The following is a 24,598-nucleotide window of genomic DNA, read 5'->3' as shown; positions in this document are numbered from 1 at the left end:
CCTTCTCGACCAAAAGGGGGAAGAGTGAAATGAGACTAAGTGTCAATGGCTGAGAGATTCCAAACAGAGTCGAGAGATTGTCCTGGAGGTTATTCTTATGCATTAAGTAGATATCACCTTGTTATCCAAGATGTAATGGAGATGCTGGAGGGAACTGCCTGCAAATGTAGAGCTGTGTTCCAGTAGCCATGTTTCTTGAGGATGATTGTATAATGATATAGCTTTCACAATGTGACTGTGTGATTGTGAAAACCTTGTGTCTGATGCTCCTTTTATCTACCTTGTCAACAAACGAATAGAACATATGGAATAAAAATAAATAATAGGGGGAACAAATGTTAAAATCAATTTAGTTTGAAATGCTAGCAATCAGTGAAAGCGAGGGTAAGGGGTATGGTAGGTATAATCTTTTTTTTTTTTCTGTTTTCATTTTATTTCTTTTTCTATTGTCTTTTTATTTCTTTTTCTGAATGGATGCAAATGTTCTAAGAAATGATGAATATGCAACTGAGTGATATTGTGAATTACTGAATATCTATGTTAATGCTTTATTTCATTTGTTAAATTTTTTTAATTAATAAATAAATTAAAAAAAAAATAGAATGTCCTCTTCAGTTTGACTGCACCTCTGCCCCAAGTTCTCTTTAAGTGTTTAGAGTTTCCAGGTTCACTTTGAGACCCTGAAGTATCTATATTCCTGATTAATTTTGCATATGACAAAAAACTGATGCTGACGGGGAGGAATGTTCTAGGCATGGCCTCCTTCATCGTTTTCTTAACCTGATTCTCCATTTCCAGGCTCACCTTCAGCAAGATTTTCTAGGAAACACCAACTGTGTGACCCTGAGGAAACTAAACAATCTCTCTGAGTTCAGTTTTCTCATCTGACAAATAGGGTTGACGATATCTGTGCTGCCTCTCTATAGCACTCAAAGGAAAATCAAATGAGATTTTCAGAATAAAAAAGCACCGTCATTATCCAAAACATGATCCACACACACATTCACATTTTGTTTTGTGAAATATTAAAACCTAATCTTTGCTTAAGCCTGAATTGCCTTCCCTAAGAACCTCTACTTATAGCTTTTAAGTAGTAACAACAATATGAATTAGTATTTAATCAGTGTTAAATACTTTACATGCCTTAATTCTGATGACAACTTTATGAGACAGTATAATTAGCCCCATTTTACAGATACCGATACAAAAGCTAAGAGAGATTATGCAGCTTGCCAAGGTCTCATGGTAGGAAATTAGCAAAGTCAGGATTTGAATTTAGTTCTGTTTGGTTCTAAGGTCTTTGCTTTAAATTACTCTATACCATACTGTATAAAACTTGAAAGCAGATTTCATGTCTTCAAAACATTTATCCATCCATATATCCATCTGTCCACCCTTCCATCCTTCTATTGCACATCCATTCTTCTACCTATCTGCCTATCAAATGTCCTTCCTTCTCTCTATCCAGCTAATCACTTCTCTTTCTTTCTCTTCCTCTCTCCAACCAGCCATTTATCTATCCAGTCATCTATATATCCTCACTGCCTCTTTTCCTTTTTCATTCTTTCATCCAATTTTCTGCCATCATCCATCCAATTATTCATGCAACATATACTAAGTAGCTATGAAATATAAAGCATTCTTTTCTTAAAAGCAGTTGGACCAATGCTTCACATATAGCAGGTGCTTAATAAATTAAAAAAATTGATTTCAGTAAATGTGGTGATATTTTCAGGCCTATATTCACTCCTTCAAACACAGATTACTTCAGGAAATGTACTGAGGAGGCAGAAAACAGTTATACTTTGCTTATGAAAGAGGACTATTTAACTTGCTAATTGATGACACTTTTATTTCAATTATTAACAGAATATATGCTCTCCATTATAGATATCACCATACCTTCTATCTCGATGAAGGTCACTCTGAATAGAAGTCCGAGAAGCTAGAGAAGGAAGAATAAATTGATATAGCACAGAATAAACACATTCGATAAAGGTTTACATTTTTATAGAGTACACTACTGGGAAAACTTAGCATATGGTTGACATCATATAGAATGTATGAATTTTAACATCAGTAAGTAGAAAACTAAATCAAAATAGGCTTTTTAAAGTAAATCAAAATACTCTTTCTATTATGGTATACAATTAATTATGGTTATATATTTGAATTGCATAAGAAAATGGAGATTTCAAAAACTTCCCGAAGTACATTTTATGATTCTGAAAATAATTTGAAGAAAGAAGAGAGAAAAGAAGACAGCTATTAAATATAAATTGCCTAGTAAGAGCATTAAGACAATGACATGAAATAAAAATGGGCAGAAAAATTTTAAGAATACCTATTCTAATCTCTATGATTATACTTTTGTGATATTTGTTTTTAACTCTATTGTCAAGAGAGTGGAAGTGGTCAAATTTTCATCTATTATTTTCTATCTTTTCTGGAACATTACAGCCTTTAAATTGTTTTATTAAAGTAAGAGAAAATTAAACATGCGAAAAAATTATCAAGTCACTTAAAAAAAATACATTTATAGCAAATAATATTGCATATGCAGGACTGACTTTTCCCTCAAGGCTCAAATTTAAAAAACTACACAGTTGAAGTTTTTTCCAAGTTTTACTTTATGAATCAAACTTAGACAATCTTGAAAATATATCACATATGGAGGCAAATTTTGTGTAACAGACGACATTATTCCAATTTTCAGGAACATATTCTAAAGACTCAACCAAAAAAAAAAGAAAGAAAAAAAATTTCAAATATTGTAAAAATGTGTGCACAAAGGGGAATCTGTTTCAGCCATAAACTATTTCTGCCAGTTGCCTTCATATCGCTCCAATACTGTTTTTTTTCAACTCTTCTGATTTGAAAGGATTGAAAGCGGGAATCTTTTCTTTCTGTTTCCTACTGACTTCTGATTCTCTCTGAACAAAGAAGGAAGCTGCTAAAGTAGGAAAGGGAAGGGAGTAGGGGAGGGGAAAATGAAACTTAGTCTGGGATGGGGGCAGCGACAGCTGAACCTAAGCTGGGCTGGCGAAACAAACATCTAACATCTGAAACCCAAACCCCTCCATCTGGAGTGGGAGGATGTCCTGTATTCTTATCATCAGCTGGTTTGACTGCTAAGATTTTTTTTTTTTAACTTTTTTTTTTAGTGTATATACAAAGCAAAGAAAGGAAAAAAGTAATCATTTTCAAAGCACTCTTCAATAAATATTTACAGGACAGATCCCTGAGTTTATCATGGGCTACCGTACGATCCTCTCAGATTTTTATTTCTAGCTGATCCAGAATATAGGAGGCTAGAAGCTATATATATATTTTTTATCATCCCCTTTTTTTCTTTTTTTGTGAAAAATAACATGTATTCAAAAAAAGCCATAAATTTCAAAGCACAGCACAACAATTAGTTGTAGAACAGATTTCAGAGTTTGGTATGGGTTACAATTCCACAATTTTAGGTTTTTACTCCTAGCTGCTCTAAGATACTGGAGACTAAAAGAAACACAATGGTATAATGATTCAGCAATCATACTCGTTCGTTAAAACCCGACCTTTTCTGGAGGACGGTTAGATTTTGATCAAGAGCTAAACCAAGCTGAGGTACATTTTGTCTGTTGTAGTAAGAGGGCAGAGAGGCTAAAGCTCTGAGGGCGCGTCGGATTTGGAAGGGTGGTGTCATTAAGTCACAGGCTCACCCGGGTGTGCCACAGTCACATCGCCACCACCGCTAACGCCAGAATCAGCAGACAGAGCACTTTACAAAGACATCATGTTATTGTCACAAACATACCTCTTCCACGGGGCATTTTTGCTGTGCACTATTCATGAGTGCTAAAGGAAAAAAAGAAGGGGTTATAGAAGAGGAAAGGGAGAAAAAAAAGAGTGAACGTAGTTGCCTATTTCCTAAAAGGAATCTGAAGCCAGACTACCTTGACTTACCGCTGCTTTTGACCCTTTCTTGAGGGAGAAGAAAAGTTGATGAGCCATAGCCATGTAGAGCAAAGAAACCTGTAGCTAGGAAGAGCTATCTGTTCAGACCGGGCCCTCGGCACAGATGCTCTATACTCATTACAACGGCACCAAAAAATCTGGAACCCATTTTGCAGAATCAATGTGCTGCTTTAAAAGGGATCAGTTTTATAGTGGGAAAAACCGAGGCAATTCGGTTGTCAATTTACATTCTTTTAAATCAATTCTTTTAAATCAAATTAATTTACATTCTTTTAAATTCTTTTGACCTGTTCCTGCCCCTTCACATCAGAGGTCATCAGCAAGGACCACTCCCCCTGAGTAACAGACCAGGGGAGGGGTGTGTGGCCGCCATGCTTGCAGACCTCCTTCCCCAAGTCCCAAGAGTTGCTGCTTTCCCCTCTCCTGCTGTCTGATGTTCTTTCTCCATTCCCTCACCCTCTAGGAAGTGTCTCCTGACCCTTACAGAATGACTGACACCGCCTGTCAATGCTGAACAAGCTTAATAGCTAGAGACACTTGAGATTTCCTTGTGGAGTTTTATGGCGTGTCTTGCTAACCAGCGCCCTCATGGACCACGGCAGCCCATTTCATCCCCGCCCCAAGCTGTTCGTCTTTCATGCATTTTGGGTTAATGCCACCGATGAAGGCGATATTTTCAGTTATCCTTTCATTTCATAGAACTACTTCAAACTTTCCTGATTCATATGGTTAAATGCAATATGCACAAGACATATTCATGTTTAGAAAAGAGCTGAGACATGGATTTACAATTTTAGCACAATAAAGAATACTCCCAATTCCAGCAGCATCCCACGTCTGGAAGGACCCTCAGAGGTCAGCCTGCTCAAAGGTGAGGAAACTGAGAGCCAGAGAGGGTTAGTGAATTATCCCAATGCCATTAGGTGCAGGGCTGGGAGCAGTTCTGTTTTTTGGAGGGGTTTAATACCTCCTGGTGCCAGAAAAGTTGCATGATTGTCCTGATTTAAGTAATTCAAAATTAATGATTAAATGATGAGCAGAAGAAATAAACACATAGAAGGAATATTATATTACAGTAATGATAAAACAAATCAATACAAATCTTATGAGTTAGAAAATAACTCCCTAACTGCATTGGCTTGGGACAGGAGATGAGATAGATGCACCTGACATGGCAGCAAGGGCATCTGGGACGGAGCAGAAACCTCAGTGGCCTTGGGGTGTGGAAGGACAGGTTCTCCTCCCAGCTCTACCTTGTAGCCAGTCATTTTACCTCTCTGAGACTCAGTTTTCCACCCATCTGTAAAATGGGGCGAGATCGTGCAGTGTTACTTTGTAGTGTTACTTTACAGTATATGTGCAATCAGTGTGAGTTAAACCTGAATTTCAGAGGACAATTTTCCTGAAAAAATTAATGAAAAGAAACCCATGAAATTCCAGATACATCGAGTTAGGGCACTTTAGCAAAAAAGAAGGACCCCCAGACTTGCCTGGAACCAGTATCATTCTGAAAGAATGTGAAATACAATTGATTTACAGAAAATCACTTATAAAATATGATGGTCTTTCTTCTTACCAGGGCTGGATGACTACATCTGATAGGAAAGCTGACAATTCAGCGGTTGGGTAACATAAAAGCTGTTTACAACCTTTTCTCAGAGAAGAGGCAAAAAGGGAAAACAAAAAAAGGGGATGGCACAATTACACCTCATTCTGTCTTACATGGCACCATGTGAGGTCTGTTTGGCCTGCTTGCCTAAACATTAACACGATCAATAAATATTTCTTTAGTGTTTACAGAGTGACTGATATGTAAGGATTAAAAGACAACTCAGTCAATAAAATTAAAACAGACCCCTCAAAAAAAAAGTGTTTTCCCTTTATATCACCTCCTCCCACTCACTGCAGGGGGCCTACTTTGACAATTTTCTCTTCTCTCGTTCTCCAGTCCCATCTCTCCTCTGGTCTCATTCCTCTGTTGCCTACAAATGTCTCCAAGATTCCTCACCCAGAGATCGGAACATGTTCAAATCTCCTTTCATTTGACCCTGCTCCCTTCCCAAGCTACTTCTATCTCTCCTTCTCCCTCCTTGACCATACAAAATGGTGGAATTTGTAGACCACCAAATTTCATGAGTCAGCTGCCCCCACTTCCACATATTCCATTCACTGTTCAAACTGAAGTCTGGTTTTCAATGTTCCACTGAAATTGCTGTCTCAAAGGTCACCACTGAGTGCTACTTACAGTGACCTATTCTTAGCCTCCTGCCTGATCCTGCTGTACCATTAAGAGCTATTTGCGATTCATCCATTCCTTTCAAAATACTTTCCTCTTTTGACCTCTAACATGCAACTGTCTCTTAGTTTTCCAGTACTCAAAATACTGTTTTTCGGCTTTCTTTGTTGACCCCTCCTTAGCTGCCTTCTTCTTAAACTTTGCGTGCCATGGCCTCAGGTAAAGATGATACATTTGGGAGGACCTAGGGAAGTCGGGTATAGAATATGGTCCCTAACAAATAGGTTTTGAAATACAAGAGGGAAGTAAAGTGAGAAGCCAGGGGAAGAAGGCAGGAGCAGACAACCCTCAGTCTAAGGGGGGCCTCCCCTTCAACAGGGCTGGGGTCACTGGGCCATAGAGCTTCGTCCTATGGACACGTCAAAGCCTGGTCTCAGATTTCAGTGTTGTCCGAGATTTTGCCCTTTGTCATGTTCTCTATTCTCTACACTTCCTAAATGTTTAGCTACTCCCAGGTGTTTACATATAACCTTGATTCTTCCCCAAATTATAGTTTCAGCAAGAAATTCTTGCCTAAATTCCAGACCCTAATTCCTACCTTAAAGGCCCTCCCTCCCTCCTCTTTCCCCCAATGGTTCTAAGGCATTGAAAGCTGGCATAAATTTTTCATTTTTCCATGTGAATTCCCTTTATCATACACTATGGTATTCCTACATCCTTATAACTTCACCAACAAAGAAAAAAATCAGATTGGGCCAACATGGAATATAATTCTGTACTGCTACCTTATAAACTTTTCACTGGAATGGTTCAAATGCATGCTGTTCATATTTTGTCAATTTAGGATATCTTAAATTCATGCTAAATATTACAAATTATGTTTCTAAAAATAGGCCACCTTCTCCTCAGGGTGGTAACTTTAGAACTCAAATAATGTGACATATATCTTAAGACATCTAAAATCCTTTCTCCTCCCACCTCCAAAATAGCTAATCCATGTCCTATTTGCAAAAGAGACCATTCCAGAGCCATTTATTAAAAAGACTGTTCACCAAGAGGCAGAGACAGAAAGTATGAGAGGATCATTTTGCAGAGTATTCTACTCCCAGCAGTTCTCTCTTGCATATGATAGTGTGAAACCTATCTTCTAGGCATCTGTGCATTTAAAAACATTGTGGTGAGAACCTGTGGAAGCAAATGAACTAAAAAGGACAGGATTTGCTATTTCACAAACTCCTCAGATATTTCTACCTGCAGAAAATGGTTATGTAAAACGTAAATTAGATCATAAAAATTTACTAGATAGTCCAGATTTAAAAAAAAGAACAGTTTAGCTCTGTAAGAGAAAATTATTGTTCTGAGAAACTGGCTTATCAATAAATGAAACTTTAAAAGGAAATAAAAAACTAGCTGCTTGTCTGAAAATGGTTTATTATTCCTTAGGAGAAGCTACTCTCATCGGGTTCTTTGTAAGATTCATCAAATACAACTACTTGCTGGAAATCTCATATTTATTTAAAATTACTATTAGAGGAAAATAGAGAGCAAGAAAAACAAACTTACATCTCTTGATTACCGCTCTAATGGATGACAAGGGTCCTTGGCTAGAAAAAGAAAGAAAGAAAACTTATTATACATTCATCATACTTTCGAAGAAGAGTTATTCATAATACCATTTTGATTTCTGGGACTCAATATGGCACCATGCTGCAAGTATCATATGTCAGCCACTGGCTTATCCTTTTTACAAAATAAAATTGAATAAATCTTTTAAAAAATTGGCTTTGATATATAAGATGTTTTATGGGAAATGAGGGAGGCTGGTGAAATGTTTCTGCAGTGTAAATAAAATTTCACCTTAAAATTGCCTACACAGCTGCCCACATACTGTGTTTTCCAGGGAAAATATATTAGATACCATTTGAAGTCAGGTAGCAAAAGCTTGAAAGAGCACTGACTCCCTATGTCTCTCTTTTGGGTTTGACATAGGAATTCCTTTCTTCTCATATCATATCAAAACAGCTCACTTGTATAGTCAATTTGACCTGAGGACCAAGAGCACTTCTTCCTATAAATACAATGACAGATATCATCACCTAAATATAAAACACTCTTCTGTTTGCTGTGGATTTTGTTTAATAGCTGGCTGTCCTGGCTTTACCTCTAACTGTGACCTTGGGTAAGTCATGGAACCCTTCTGAGTCTCTGATTTTAATTGGTCAAGACCCTCTAGCTATAAAGGTTTTTGCTACTAGCTTGTGAGGTTTTTATTCTGTCTTTATTCAAACTAGCTGGACTGTTTTGAAATCTTAGAAAAAGAAACGACCCTGAAAGTTTCACGATTTGATCTAGGACAAAAATCAAAACCAGAACTATATGTTTATAAAATTCTTTCCTTTTCTCAGAATGCTATTTTTAAATTTTTATTTATTTATGAATTTATGTTCTCTTCTAATTTATAAATCCTTATAAATCCTCTTGCTATTACTTAGGTAAATAAGCTAAAACTTCAGGAAGAAACAACGATATATTATTCTTTTAAGTGGGGGGCATTTTAAGAACATACTATTCTGCCATACAGGAAGAAAAGAAAATTAAGCTTGTGGGATTCTCCAATAGCATGAAGAAAGGACAGTAATATAAGGACTTGTTTTCAGCCATACTGATTTTTTTTTAAGTTCTTGGAGAAAACATGTTATTTAATGCTTTCTATAAAACAATTAATTGAAAAAAAGTTAGTATAAGATTGTATAGACAAGGTAATAGCACTTCAAAGTAAATAGAGTGACTGAGGGCTGTAGGAGAAAGTCCTCGGCACAATAATAAAATTTGTAAATTAATGTTATCTCAGGTACTAGGAATTAGGAGAATGAAAACCAGTATTTAGAAAGCCAAAGTTCCTTCTCTGTACCTAAGCAGGGCAGAAGTATGTTATTGAGTATATGCTTCATAATTTCCCTGCTTATACCACTACCAATTTAGGTGACTTCTTATTATTTGAAAACACTCTTTACTACCCTTGGAGAGAAGGAGTGCATAGTATTAGGGATGGAATATGAAGGAGCCTTCTGAAGTGTGAGTGCTAGTTACATGCTATGACAAGTTATCAAACTCCAAATTTTGTGTACTTTTCTGTAAGCTCTACTTCAATAAAAAGTTGGGAGACCTTGGCACATGATAGAATTAAAAAATGTGTATTTTTATTGAGAAATCATCACACACATAGGCCATCCACAGTATACAATCAGCTTATCACAATATCATCACATAGTTGTGTATTCATCATCGTGATCATTTTTAGAACATTTGCGTCATTCCAGAAAAAGAAATAAAAAGAAAAAAGAAAAAACTCATACATACCATACCTCTTATCCCTCTCTCTCACTGACCACTAGTATTTCAATCTACCTAAATTTTTACCCTTTATCTCTCCCTATTATTTATTTATTTATTAATATTTTTATTGAGACCTCTTCCCACACATACATTCCATACATGGAGTACAATCAATGGCTCACAATATCACCACATGGTTGTATATTTATCACCACGATCATTTCTCAGAACATTTGCATCACTCCAGAAAAAGAAATAAAAAAAGTCATGTACACCACACCCCTGCCCCTCCCTCTCACTGACCACCAATGATGGTGGGTGGTAGTATTTCCATCTACCCAATTTATTTTACCCTTTGGCCCCCCTATTATTTATTTATTTATCCACATTTTTTCCTTATCTGTCCATAACCTGGATAAAAGGAGCTACAGACACAAAGTTTTCATAATTGTACAGTCACGTTGTAAAAGACAGACCTTTCTATATTTGTCTTCAAGAATCAAGGCTACTGGAACACAGCCCAACAGTTTCAGGTACTTCCCTCTAGTCACTCCAGTACACCATGAACTAAAAAGGGATATTTATATAAGGCATAAGAATAATGTCCAGGATAACCTCTGACTCTGAAATCTCTCAGTCACTGAAACTTTATTTTGCCTCATTTCTCTCTTCCCCTTTTTGGTCAAGAAGACTTTCTCAATCCCATGATGCCAGGTCCTGCCTGGCTCATCCCAGAAGTTTTGTCCCATGTTGCCAGTGAGATTTACACCCTTGGGAGTCATTTCCCATTTAGGAGGGAGGGCAGTGAGTTCACCTGCTGAGATGGCTTAGAGAGAGACCACAACAAAACTGAATTTTGACTAGGTCAGCCCTGGTTGTACAATTCCCAAGATTTGGCGATACCATATGTCTCAGTCAGCTAAAGCTGCTAAATGCAATATACCAGAAATGTATTTACAAAGGGGATTTATTAAGTTACAAACTCACAGTTCTAAGGTTATGAAAATATTAAATTAAGGCATCCAGAGATAGATCTTGACTTTGAAGAAAGGCCAATGGCATCCAGTGTTTCTCTGTCACATGGGAACATACATGGCGACTTCTGCTATCCTTCTCTCCTGGCTTTTGGTTTCAAATGGCCCTTTCAGCTTCTGTGGGTCTTTCTGGCTTCCCCCAGGGCATCCTGCTTCTGCATCTCCAAATGTCCATGTCTAGTTGTCTGGTCTCTGTAGCTGCTCTGAAGTCTCTCCATGTTTCCTGCCTTTTATTCTCTTCATACAGAGCTCCAGTAAAAGGATTAAGACCCACCTTGAATTAGGCAGATCACATGTCCATGGAAACAACCGAATCATAAGGCCCCCCAACAACAGTTCTGCCCCCACAAGACTGGATTAAAGACTATGGCTTTTCTGGGGAACATACCGGCTTCAAACCAGCACACCCTGTTTAGGCTGGATCTATAAAAAAACAAAAATGTATATCTATGTCTAGAATAGTATTTCCCAAACTCTTAAGTTTAAAGTTTTCCTTTAGAGGTTAGAGGGTTTTGTGGTGGGAAAATAAAAAAGGAGGCTGGTGTTGCAATACATCTCCATGGGAAGCAGTTTTGGAGTTACTGGAGTTGGCCCCTTGCTGTGTAGGACAGACCATTTTTATAGCTCAAATGTAGCTATAGGTGCACAAACTGTGGTTTCGAACACAATCCTCTAGATCTGACACAGTCCTGAGGGAAAACCTCACGGGGTTCTTCTCTCGACATGAGCTTCGTCTCAGCTGAAGGCCTCCAGGCGACCTGGTCAGAGATGCCTCCACAGGAGGCAGTAGAAACTGTTGGCTCAGAGAGACAGCTCTGGAGTCCATCTGCCTGTATTCACTCCTGGCCTCTTCACTAGCTAGCTGGTATGACTTTGTACAAAGCTGTACAGAGGGTTTGCTTGCTTTGTCTAAAGCCTCTCGTTTCCTCATGTATAAATGCAGAGATAACTCTACAAGCCCTCCTGAGGTTGCTGTGAAGAGTAAAGGGGAGAATCCACTACAGCCTCTACATAGTTCCTGGTACAAACCGTGTGTTCAATAAATGTGAGCTGCTATTATTGTTAGGCATGTTTATTCATAATCCTTAGGGGTACCACAAAACACTTAACAGCATTCACAGCCACAGCCCTTAAGGAGTTCCCACTCTGGGTTTGACATCATACAGACACTAAACCTAAATTGCTGGTTAGGTTTCAAAATGACTTTTTCTTTGAGATGTACTTTATTCCCCTCTGGTTTCTACTGTGCAGATGGAATCTGAGCCTAGTGTCCTAATCGTTTTTTTTTTAATTTTTTAATTAATTTTTTGATTTTTTAAAAAAAATGACAGGAAAGAAACACAAACATTCTTAACATATGATCATTCCGTTCTATGTATATAATCAGTAATTCACAATATCATCACCCAGTTGCATATTCATCATCATGATCATTTCTTAGAACATTTGCATCCATTCAGAAAAAGAAATAAAAAGACAAAAGAAAAAGAAATAGAACAAAAACAGAAAAAAATATATATACATACCATACCCCTTACCTCTCCCTTTCATTGATCACTAGCATTTCAAACTAAATTTATTTTAACATTTGTTCCCCCTACTATTTATTTTTATTCCATATGTTGTTAACAAGTATTCTAGTTTGCTAGCTGCTGGAATGCAATATACCAGAAACGGAATGGCTTTTAACAAGGGGAATTTAATAAGTTGCAAGTTTACAGTTCTAAGGCCTAGAAAATGTCCCGATTAAAACAAGTCTAAAGAAATGTCCAATCAAAGGCATCTAGGGAAAGATACCTTGGTTCAAGAAGGCCGATGAAGTTCAGGGTCTCTCTCTCAAGTAAGACGGCACATGGTGAACACAGTCAGGGCTTCTCTCTCGGCTGGAAGGGCTCATGGCGAATACGGCGTCATCTGCTAGCTTTCTCTCCTGGCTTCCTATTTCGTGAAGCTCCCCGGGAGGCATTTTCCTTCTTCATCTCCAATGGACTCTCCACTTCGTGGTGCTGCAGCATTCTCTGCTCTCTCTGAGTCTCTCTCTCCAAAATGTTTCCTCTTTTATAGGACTCCAATAAACCAATCAAGACCCACTCAAATGGGTGGAGACATGTCATCCCCTAATCCAGTTAAACAACCATTCTTGACTAAATCACATCAACCAGGGAGATGATCTCATTACAGTTTCAAATATACAGTATTGAATAGGGATTATTCTACCTTTATGAAATGGGATTTATATTAAAACATGGCTTTTCTTAGGGGGCATATATCCTTTCAAACCAGCACAACAAGGTAGACAAAAGGAGCACCAGACACAAAGTTTTCACAATCACACAGTCACATTGTGAAAGCTATATCATTATTCAATCATCATCAAGAAACATGGCTACTGGAACACAGCTCTACATTTTCAGGCAGTTCCCTCCAGCCTCTCCATTACATCTTGAATAACAAGGTGATATCTACTCAATGCGTAAGAATAACCTCCAGGATAACCTCTCGGCTCTGTTTGGAATCTTTCAGCCATTGCCACTTTGTCTCATTTCACTCTTCCCCCTTTTGGTCCAGGTTTTCTCAATCCCTTGATGCTGAGTCTCAGCTCATTCTAGGGTTTTTCTCAATGTCCTAATCGTTTTAATTAAAAAGATACTGTATTTTGTCAAATGCCTTTTCTCATTGACTGAGATGAGCATGTGGTTTTTTTTTCCTTCATCCTGTTAATGCGGTTTATTACGTTAGTTAATTTTCTTATGTTGAACCAACCTTGCATACCAGGGATAAATGCTACTTGATCATGGTGTATAATTCTTTTAATATGCTGTTGGATTGAGTTTGCTAGTATTTTGTTGAGGATATTTGCATCTGCTTTCCTAAGAGATACTGGTCTGTAGTTTTCTTGTGGTATCATTATCTGGTTTTGGTATGACGGTGATATTGGCTTTGTGAAATGAATTAGGAGTGCTCCCTCCTCTTCAATTTTTTGCCAGAGTCTGAGCAGAATTGGAATTGTCTTCTTAGAATGCTCGGTAGAATTCCCCTGTGAAGCCATGTGGTCCTGGGTTTTTCTTTTTGGGATTCAAATTACTGATTCAATCTCTTTACCAGTTATTGGTTTGTTGAGATCTATTTATTCTTGAGGTAGAGTCAGAAAGAACTCAAGATGGTGGTTTGTCTTTTTTCTAGGAATTTGTTCATTTCATCTAGATTATATAATTTGTTGGAATACAATTGATCATATTATCCTCTTATAGTTCTTTTTATTTCAGTGAGGTTATAGTAATGGCCACCTTCCTTCTATCCCTTCTTCCTATGGCCCACAATGAGCCCTTGTTAGTCTTTCTGTAGGATCACTCTCTAACACCGTATTTTTTTTTTATTAATTTCTAATTTTTTTTAAATACCCCAAAACACCAAACAAACGCAAATATTCATAACTTTTGATTATTCCGTTCTACATACATAATCAGTAATTCACAATATCATCACATACTTGCATATTCACCATCATGATCATTTCTTGGAACATTTGCATCTATTCAGAAAACGAAATAAAAAGAAAACAGAAAAAAATTCATACATACCATACCCCCCACCCCTCCCCCTCACCGATCACCAGCATTTCACTCTAAATTTAACATTTTCTAACACTGTAGTTGCATATTAACTTAGCTAGTTGTTAGGAAGGCATTTTTATTAAAAAAAAATTACTTTTTTTTTTTTTGAATGGGCAGGCACCAGGAACCGAACCCAGGTCTCTGGCACGGCAGGTGAGAACTCTGCCACTGTGCCTCCATCGCCCGCCCAAGAAAATTACATTTTAAAAGAGTTTCTTAACCTAATGAAATGACTTTTTTTTTTTTTTTTTTTTTTTTTTTTTTTTTTTTTTAGGGAGGAAGGGAAGGAAAGACAGAGAAGGAAGGAAGGATGGAAGGAAGGAAGGGAGGAAGAAAGGGAAACATCTTTAAACATTTTCTTGTTTTATTATATTTTGTTTGTTTGTTTGTTTTTTTTTTTTTTACATGGGCTGGGGCCGGGAATCGAACCGGGGTCCTCCGGCATGGCAGGCAAGCACTCTTGCCCGCTGAGCCACCGCGGCCCGCCCCTGAAATGACTTTTTAAAGAGTGATTTCAGTTGTGAACATGAGGAGAGCAGCTTGTAATTGTTTGGGTGCCACATACCTGCTTCATTGAACACACAGGGGAAGTGGAGCAGAGAGTTAGGTGTCCTGCCTATGTCCCCACACAGTGGGGAGATTTTGGAGTTTCCCTGAGGACGCAACTGAATATGTTAAAAATGCATTCCTTGTAAAAACCCTCAATAAAGACCAGAAGCGTATTATTAAAGTGCCCCTTAGTAAAGCCAGCAGCTTAACAAAGGAGTTAAGATAATGCGACTTGGGAGAGCAGCCCTCCAGTCATATAAAAGGTTATATGATAACCCACCTGTCAATAAAAGGTTTATTCCCAAAAGCTCCCCACATTTGGATGGACTCATCCCCATGTCCTGTAAAAAGGGAATTTTCCAGGCTGGTGTGATTTTTGCAGATCAGAAGAAGTATTTTCTCACCAAGATTTACCCATCCATTTCCTTATACATTCAATATTTATTATATGTATAATAAGTACCAGGCACCAGAAATGCCTTGAAAGCAGACTCTGCCATCAATGGAAAGGACAAATATTACATTGCCCTTCATTTATAGTATTATAGGCTTAGAGATAAAGTGTTAAGGATGCAGAATGTGTATGCTACTCCATCTTGGGGTATTAGGAAAGACATCCAAAAAAGTGACAGATATCTCAAATAAGATCTGAAAAATTTTAGGAGAATGGTTCTGAAGAAGGGGTTTCAGAAAGCAAGTACAAAAGCACCAGGGGTGAGGGGACAGTGCCATCTGAGCACAGTATGTGATGAAGCTATGGTAAGAGATAAATAATAAATAGGGCTTAGAACTCAAATGTCTATATCACAATAAAACTAAAACCAAAGCCCTTAACTTACTCATTTTCAGAAAACAAAAAACACATCACAACATAAACTTTTTTAAAACAAAGTCTTGGGCTAACACTGATTTGCTTCCTGAAACCTAAAGCAATAGTGTATTACAGAATTACAGAAATACCTCTGTTTTCATGTTACAGGTGCACAGCCATAACTTGTATTACCCTATATTACCTCCTTGACTAAGGAAATATATTATGTAATGAAGAGAATAAAGTATGAGTTAGCACCTGCCACTGACACAAATTTATAGCTGTCATTTTAATAGTGTCTAAATTAACATCACCTGCACATTGTATAGGACCAGATCTGATCAACTATGAGTAACAGAAAAAGAATAACTGTAGCTGCTTGAAACTACTAGTTTTATAATTCTAAAATGTTGATGAGTCTCCACAGTTTAAAATTCCTTCTGTGAGAATTATACAATAAAGATTCGTAAAGAAGAATAATTGAGATCCAACTGGAATGGCATTTGTTAAAGTTAAAAGCTGTAACAAGACTATAGTCTGAAATTTTTTGGGGGGGTGAGAAGTTATATGAATTCTGAGTTCACTTACTTTTTCATCACTACTGACAACCCAACTATGATCATTAAGATCTATAATATGACATCATGTGAACATCATGTGTTTTTCTACCTAATCTTTTTCAAGGACAAGCAAATCTTGTATGTCACCATTACTTAACACATTTAGTTATTGGGCGAATAAAGCTACTAAGTACGTTTAAATCAGTTTTATTAACACATTCTACCTAATATAAAGCTTGTGAAATGAGTTCTACACACAGTGATAGCTGTGGGCACAACAAAGAGTATGGAGGATAGGGAGAGAGAAACCAAACAGGATGTAGGAAGAGCTAGTGCGTCAGCACAGCTGTGGGGGAAAGCACACAGATTTGGAATCAGCCAGAGACCTTATTTCCTACTTGCATGACCTCAGCTGATTTACTTACTTGCTGGAATTGTTTCCTTACTTGTAAAATAAGGATGCTAATATCTACCGTTTGGTTTGTTGCTAAGACTGAATGAGAAAACTATGTAAAATAGACAGCACAGTGCCTGGCGCATCTCAGACTCTGAAAAAAATGTTCTGTTTCCTACTCTATTTCCCATGCACGAACTGCTGCACCTATCACGTATGAGGCTGAAATTTCTGGAACTATCCTGCCAACCGCAGATGAGTCGGTGTTATAGTTATCATACTATCCTACCTTATAGATTCAAATAATTGACCATTCACATTTCAGTTGGGATTATTATTCATTACTTACAACCACTCTGAGTTTCACAATGCATGCTTCTCATATACCCAATCTCTATGAAGCTGAGGCCGCAGCAAAGCTGAGAACAAAATGCACGGACAAGCCTTTGTGAGCACTGTATTATCCGCGTTGAAAACAAAGATCTCCGTTTCTTTAGGTTATCCCTCCCAGGATATTCATCATATAATAGGCAAGGTGATCAGTTGCTCTGTAGACTGCTTCCTATTTCTTTAACTCTTAAAGGAGAAATCACACAAACAAGTTCAAAGATACTGGAAGAGGCTTTCAACTATAATGTTATTTATGACTACAGTACATTTGAAATTAGAAAGTTTTGCCCTGTCCTTCCCAATTCTTTGTTTGTTGTTGTTGTTTTCTTCTTCTTCACACATGCACACCTTTACTCTGATTAAATGAACAGGCTATTAGACCATCATTTTTGCAGTATGACTCAGTGGAATCGTATGTGATCAGTAAACTAATGTGAACTCAATCCTACTACGAGAGAGAAATCATTTTAAATAGCTCAGACGATTCTTTCTGTACATCCCTAGCAATTAGCAAGAGATGTGTTTGCTGCTAGTTTCGTTCTGTTGGCCTCGAGTCTCAGTTACATCTTGTTGTATGTGCATCTTGCCAAGTGTCTGGATCTAATGTTGAAAAATAGGTATTTTTCATACGAAATGTTGACCCGATGAGCATCTGGTATTCACTGAAGAACAGTATTCTTTTCCAGGACTGGATGGAAAACAGGCCAGGCTGGTCTTATGGAGATATGGTATATTTGACTTTTAACACCACACACAATTTGGCAACAAAGAGTGTACTCTGCTGGAATTGCAGAGCTAATTGTGTGTATTCACAGTTTTCATTATACACTATCTTGTCCCTTCCTGAGTTATGATTCTGAGGGCCCTTAACCAGCAGGAAGCATATACTCTTCATCCATATCCTAATCAATTTCAAACAATGTACAATATACAATAACATACAGTGATGTTGATCAGATGGAACTTCGTCTAAGTGGATTTATGTTTATAATATGTGGGGCAGGTACAATTTTCTTTGAGAAGAAGTGCAGCGTGTAAATCAAGCTGGCACATAAGAAAGATGACATTTATTGCAACACGTGAGAATAGCATCTATAACCTCTTCAAATACAAACACAGAAACATTGAGAACTATAGATCTGATGCATAATTATGTTCAGTTAATACCTACTGAATGAACTAAGGAATAAATAAGATAAATATTTTCTGGGGTCATATCTGTCCTTCACAGTGAACCTAAAGTGATCTATAGAAAGAGTTTATATAAAAATCCTAAAAAGACAAAAAGGGCAAAAATCTAAACCTCTCTGTTCTAGATGTAAAGCAATAGAGTAGGATTATATTTTATGATTAGGAGTTATTTGTTGGTAAATGGCATAAAAGGATAGCAGAGTTCTAAGGGAGTACCCATTGTTTGTCAAGACAAAATGGTGTTATAATAAAATATTAAACAAATATATGGCTGTTTCAGCCTGATATATCTACAATGTCCAGAGACTGATTTTTTAAACTTTTGTCTCATTTAGCTGAAGGGATCTATATTTTTTACCATAAGGTAAGTGTGTAATTGATGGATGAAAGTAAATTTTAATTTTTGAACCAAGAAGTTTAATGGCTATGCTGTTCTAGGCATTATACTAAGTATATGTGCTGGTTTGAAATTGTTATGTACTCCAGAAAAGCCATGTTTTCTTGCCTAATCCAATCTTGTAGGGGCAGACCTTTTGTTTAGGGTAGAAGCTTTGCTTGAATTGTTTCCATGGAGATGTGACACACCCAGTTGTGGGTGCGACCTTTTGATTAGAAGGAGTTGTGACTCAACCCATTCAAGGCGAGACTTGATTAGTGACCTGGAGTCCTTTAAAAGTGGAAACATTTTGGAGTCATACACTTGGAGAACAATTACTTCAGAGCTGACAGATACACAGACATTTGGAGATTCCTGGAACGCTGACAGAAAGGGTACATGCTAGATAGGGACGTATGGAAATGCAGAGCACAGCAGATGTCACCATCTGATGACACCAAGAGATGTTAAGCAAGCCAAAACCCAAAGATGTGTCCTGGAGGAGCTAAGTGAAGGCCCAAAGATACTTCGAGAGGAAATCACTGGTAGGCGAAGCTGAAAGCAATGGAACTGGTAATAAGGACCAGTAGGTACTAGCCTTTGTGCCTTCCCATGTGAAAGACAACAGGTTTTTTTGAGTCAAGGTATCTTTATCTGGACACCTTAGTTTGGACATTTTTATGGACTTAGAACTATAAACTGGTTACTTAATAAATTCTCTTTATAAAAATCAATGCATTTCTGGTATATTACATTTCTAGCAGCACTGACAAACTAATACAGTACCTGACTTTGTTTGTCAAGGCCACAGTAATGAAATACCACAGACTAGTTCACTTAAACAGCAGAAGTTTATCATCTCACACTGCTGGAGGCTAGAAGTCGAAATCAAGGTGCCAGCAGGACCATGCTTCTGCTTAAAGCTTCCTCGCTTCTCCCCCTGTGTGTGGACGGTAATCTGTGGTGCTACTTGGTTTATGACTTCACCCATCTCTGCCTCTGTAACGGGGCCATCTCTCTCTGTCCCTGTCCCAATTTTCTCCTCCTTATAAGGACACCAGTCATATTGGAATTATGACCCACCATAATCTAGTTTGACCGCATCTTAACAAATAACATCTTCAAAAACACCATTTACAAGTAAGTTCACATTCACAGGACTGGAGGTCAGGACTTGAACATATCTTTTTGGGAGTTGCCATGGTTAGGGACACGTGTCAACTTGGCCAAGCTGTGGTACCTGTTTGTCTGATTGGGCAGACGCTGGCCTGTCTGTTGTGGTGAGGACATTTCATGGGATTGGGTCGTGATCACGTCAGCTGCATCCACAGCTGATTCCATTTGTAATCAGCCAAAGGGGAGTGTCTTCTGCAATGAGTGATGCTGAATCTGATCATGGGAAGCCTTTTAAGGAGGACTCAGAGGAGACAGGTTCCATTCCTGCTTTGGCTGGTGAGCCTCTCCTGCGGAGTTCATCCAGGCCATCCATCAGAGTCGTCGGCTTCGCAGCCTGCCCTGTGGATTTTGGACTCTGCACTCCTGTGGTCACGTGAGACACTTTTATAAATTTTATTTTTGCAAGTGTTCCCTGTTGATTCTGTTTCTCTAGAGAACCCTAACTAATACAGGAGGTATAATTCAATCTAAACAATACAAAGGTAATGAGCAGCTAAGACATGGTCCTTGCCCATAAGGTACTAACAGTCTAGTCAAAAGCTAATAGACGGGTGGGCCACGGTGGCTCAGCAGGCAAGAACGCTTGCCTGGAATGCCAGAGGACCCAGGTTCGATTCCCGGTGCCTGCCCATGTATAAAAAAAAAAAAAAAAAGCTAATAGACAAGAGAAGAACTTTTACAATTTGGTATATTTCTGCTTCTCTTAAAATTAGAATTTCCTTTTTTTTTCTTTTTTTTTTAACATTTTACTAGGTGTATTTTTGTGTATCATTTACTCCATAAAACCATAAGCTTCTACTCCAGATACGCACAGTACAGCTATTCAATAAATGTATACATGATGTTGCATACAAATCTAAAATAAAAAAAAAAATTGAAGGTAACTTTTAAAATTAAAGTAGTCTTTAAAGTCCTCTCAACATGCTGAGATTTCATGCCATGAAATACTTTAGATCATATGTAAAGAACAAGTCTCCTAAAAACAACTGACTCACCCAGTTACACCCCATTTAACAAAGACTTTTAAAGGATAGGCAGAGAAGTTCTTAAAAAAAAAAAAAAAGAATAGAAAAACGACACTCTCCCTAAAACCTTACATCTTGGTTTCAAAAACTATATGCAGCAGTGCTTGAATGCAAGAGGGGTAACATACCATTGGTCACTTCCTTATGTACATTTGGGGGAAACATGGTATAACCTCCTATGACAGACATGAAATAGGCAGGAGACACTGCTTGGCAAGAGAAATTAGGACACAGGAAGCTGGGTGGAAATCCAGTGGGGAATCACTTGGTCACACCAGAGAAGGAAAATTAAAGGCAGAAGTCCCTACATCACAATCCACATTTAGAATCTTAACTCTAATATAATAAGAAGCACCAAGTAAAAGCCCTCTATTCAGAGATGGGAAAAATACTTAAGGAGAAATGGGAAGGCAAAAAAGTTTCTCATAACATACTAGTTTATCACCTACCTGGAAAGATCTGCTCTATGGTGTGTTAGATTTTTGTTGTTTTTTTATCATGGGGAGACACCAGGAATTGAACCAGGGTCTCTGGCATGGCAGGTGAGAATTTTGCCACTAAGCCACCGTTGCACTGCCCATTAGTTTGTCTTTTACTAAAACATATACTAAACATTCCAATATGCTTTTTTTTTGGTTCTCCTCAGAACATGTAATTTTTTTTTTCCTCTTTTGGTCCCATTATGCAAAAGATAGGTTGGTTGGCAGTGGTACCACCTCCCACACTTACTGTGGTAGACTCAGGGATCCACCTGGTGCCAGTTTTTGATGTCAGAGTTATGGAGAATAGCTCTTAATGCTAACATCTCTGGCCATAGCTTCTTAGTTATCTTTTTATTTCCTCAGTGCATGAAAGATGTAGCACTTTTTAAACAACCTAGATTAACTCTAATCCTTTGGAGACATTGCAAATCAAAGGAACACATATGTAGACAAGTAATTGACAGTATTTGATTAATTGATTATTTGAATTTTAGATCATATAAAAGATAAAGGATAGAAGGAATAAGAGAGGAATTAGAGTCTATACACAACCTGATAAGTCTATCAGAGTTAAAATGGGGGGATTAATGATTTAGTGGGGGCACAATTAGTGCAGACTGCTGTCTTTGATGTTTGTATTGACATAAAATTACTACATCACTTTGAATCATTCAGGATTGAGATCTGGGAGGCATCACTGCATGGCAGCAGTGCCCTGTGTCTACTGAGGATGTGGCAAGCAAAATCAGCACCAAAATGGAAAAGTTCCAGAGCAGCTAATATTTGGAGCTGGGCAGGCAGCAAAATATGTCAACCACAAAAAATATGTCACAAAAAAATATGCATACGAATATTTGGGAAGATGCCTTAATCTCAGCATGTGGTATTTTTCAAATGAGACCAAATTCATCTCAATTAGCCAATGCAATATTCCCCTGTAAAAAATAGAGCCTCAACTATTAATAAAAACACACAAAAAATTAGTGACTACAGTAGGAAAGAAGAAGGGAAGGAAGACAGGTGAGAAATGTGATTTTGTGTTTCTTCATTCTTTATAGAATTAAAATAAAATTGCTGTGAGGGATGATAGTTCATTGTTTTTCAGTATAAAAACAAAACAAACACACATTTTAAGCATCTGAAACTGAAAAAAATATTAATTAACCAATGCTTCTGGCAAGTTAGAAAGACATTAGGTCAGTTTGAAACCCAAACTTAAATTTTAAAAAGGTATTACTTCTAAAATATTAGTTTCATTTATTGATTTGAATTTGTGAGACTGACACTCTTTAAAAAAGCTAAGTGTAAATGTTATTAATAAAAACAACAATTAATTAATTAGGCCACTATAAGATTTTTCTACACCGAATAACTTTTTAAAAAATATCTTCTAATGGGCAGTGCGATGATGGCTCAGTGGCAGAATTCTCACCTGCTATGCCGGAGACCCGGGTTCGATTCCCAATGCCTGCCCATGCCAAAAATAAACAAACAAACAAAAAAGCCCTTACTTAAAAATAACTTCTAAACGTAAATTCTCTATTCATTCATCTCTTAGCTTTGTAGATCCTTAAACAAAGGTTTTAGATTGGCTAACTTCTCTCTTTTACCCTTTTAGAGCTTCCTATAGCATTATATTTCTATCTTTTCACCAAATCTTAGATATCTAAGTCAGAATAAAATAGGTTCAATAGATGGTGGAGAAAATAATGAAGCAACAAAGATATACAAAAGAGCAAAACATAATCAAGTAATTTCATATATTAAAGATCTTTAAAAACCACATACTAATAAAAATAAATACTTTCTGAAAACTTCACTTAACCAAGCTCTCACAAACAGGCAATTCTTACAGTTTTTGTGCAAAACTCAAGGCTTTGACCAAGGATATAAATGGAACGTGGAAACAGCTGAGTTCATTCCAACAACACTTGGATTTGTTCTCCTTTGGGAATTGCAACAGAAATTTCAGCAGTGAGCAGGCACAAAACTTTTGCTGCAATATTCAGCAATCTCTCCATTACACAAGAATCAGAAGCGGCCCTCCCATCATTTTATATATATTTGCAAAGCTACTGGAAAACTTTTCCATGCCATAACCAAGAACATACTTGGTAACCAAGGGACTTTGAAGTCACTTGAAATTATGACTACCAATAGACTACAAAATTATCCAACTTTTGGATTGCAGATCCCTCAGAAGAGCAAGTTTTAGGATACCATTTTATTGCATTTGAGGAGACCTTCATTTAAGGGTCACGATTGTGTCCCCAGGCACGCAGTTCTGTCTTTACAGATATTTTTAAAAGATCCACAGTGACAAACTCTGCCTTCTCTAAGCATCAGAAAGAAGCAGAAGGGAAGGAAGCAAGAAGATGTAGAAGGTAACGCCAGACAGAATGGGAAGCACGGGGTCCAGAACAGGTTGCTGTCCCGTGGATGAAGGCAACTGGGTTTCCAAATGCTGAGGAGGTGTGGACTCTGCCTGAGGAATGAGGGAGCTCACGCTGCACACCACGCCCTGAAAGAACTGGCCTGCCAAGGAGGAAAGTGTTGTCTGATCCCATTCATTCTCTCCTCTGCTCCTCCCACACATTTTTTTTTTAAATACCAAAAAACACAAAGCAAATGCAAAATTCCTATTTTGATCATTCCATTCTACATATATAATCAGTAATTCACAATATCATCACATAGTTGCATATTCATCATCATAATCATTTCTTGGAACATTCGCATCTATTCAGAAAAAGAAATAAAATGAAAACAGAAAAAACATGTATACATACCATACCCCTGACCCCTCCCTTTCACTGATCACTAGCATTTCAAACTAAATTTATTTTAACATTTGTTCCCCCTATTATTTATTTTTATTCCATATGTTCTACTCATCTGTTGACAAGGTAGATAAAAGGAGCATCAGACACAAGGTTTTCACAATCACAGTCACATTGCCTCCCACACATTTTATTTAGCTGCTTTCACTTAGCCCCCTGGTGACCAGCTAGACCCTCTGAGATGACCTGAAGTGCCATCTGCTGCACCAAAGCAACCGAGCACAACCGAGTGAATCTGGAATCCAGTTCTATTGGGTGGATGAAACAGATCACAAAAGCAAAGTTCATATGATCATGTAAAATCTTACTCTAGAAATTGTGCGTGTGTGTAAAAACCAAAGGAACCAGTGACCCAGTTGTGCTGGTTTGAAGCTGTTATGTACCCCAGAAAAGCCATGTCCTTTAAATCCTGATTCAATAGTGTGGGGCAGAAACTTTGATTGGATTGTTTCCACGGTGATGTGACACACGCAGCTGTGGACAGAACCTTTTGATTAGACGGAGATGTGACTCTGCCCAGTTAAGGTGTGTCTTGATTAGTTTACTGGAGTCCTTTTAAAAGGGGGAGCATTTTAGAAAGAGTTGAGAGAGCCCTGATGTTTGAAGATGCAGAAAGAAAAT

General features: G+C 37.7%; 1 protein-coding gene across 13 annotated transcripts in view; it reads right to left on the bottom strand.

Moving 5' to 3' along the window:
• SH3D19 (SH3 domain containing 19) overlaps nucleotides 1-24,598 on the bottom strand; it is a 325,680-nt gene that overhangs the window by 52,414 nt on the left and 248,668 nt on the right. For 8 of the 13 annotated variants that reach the window (XM_077139832.1, XM_077139821.1, XM_077139820.1 and 5 more), the window contains exons 3-4: nucleotides 7,763-7,803; nucleotides 1,903-1,945 (exon numbers count right to left, since the gene is read on the bottom strand). Coding sequence is in view for 10 of the 13 variants with exons in the window: in XM_077139821.1 (XP_076995936.1) it covers nucleotides 1,903-1,945; nucleotides 7,763-7,803 (84 nt within the window). In the remaining 3 variants the exon portion in view is untranslated. Of the gene's footprint in view, nucleotides 1-1,902; nucleotides 1,946-3,802; nucleotides 3,844-7,762; nucleotides 7,804-20,783; nucleotides 22,126-24,598 lie in introns of those variants that run through there. The other 5 variants (XM_077139827.1, XM_077139830.1, XM_077139826.1 and 2 more) reach the window with 2 other exon arrangements.

This window comes from Tamandua tetradactyla, chromosome 22, assembly GCF_023851605.1.
Source record: "Tamandua tetradactyla isolate mTamTet1 chromosome 22, mTamTet1.pri, whole genome shotgun sequence".
Lineage (NCBI taxonomy): Eukaryota > Metazoa > Chordata > Mammalia > Pilosa > Myrmecophagidae > Tamandua > Tamandua tetradactyla.
The sequence above is the reverse complement of the archived record's forward strand: the minus strand, read 5'-3'. Positions and strand labels throughout refer to the sequence as shown.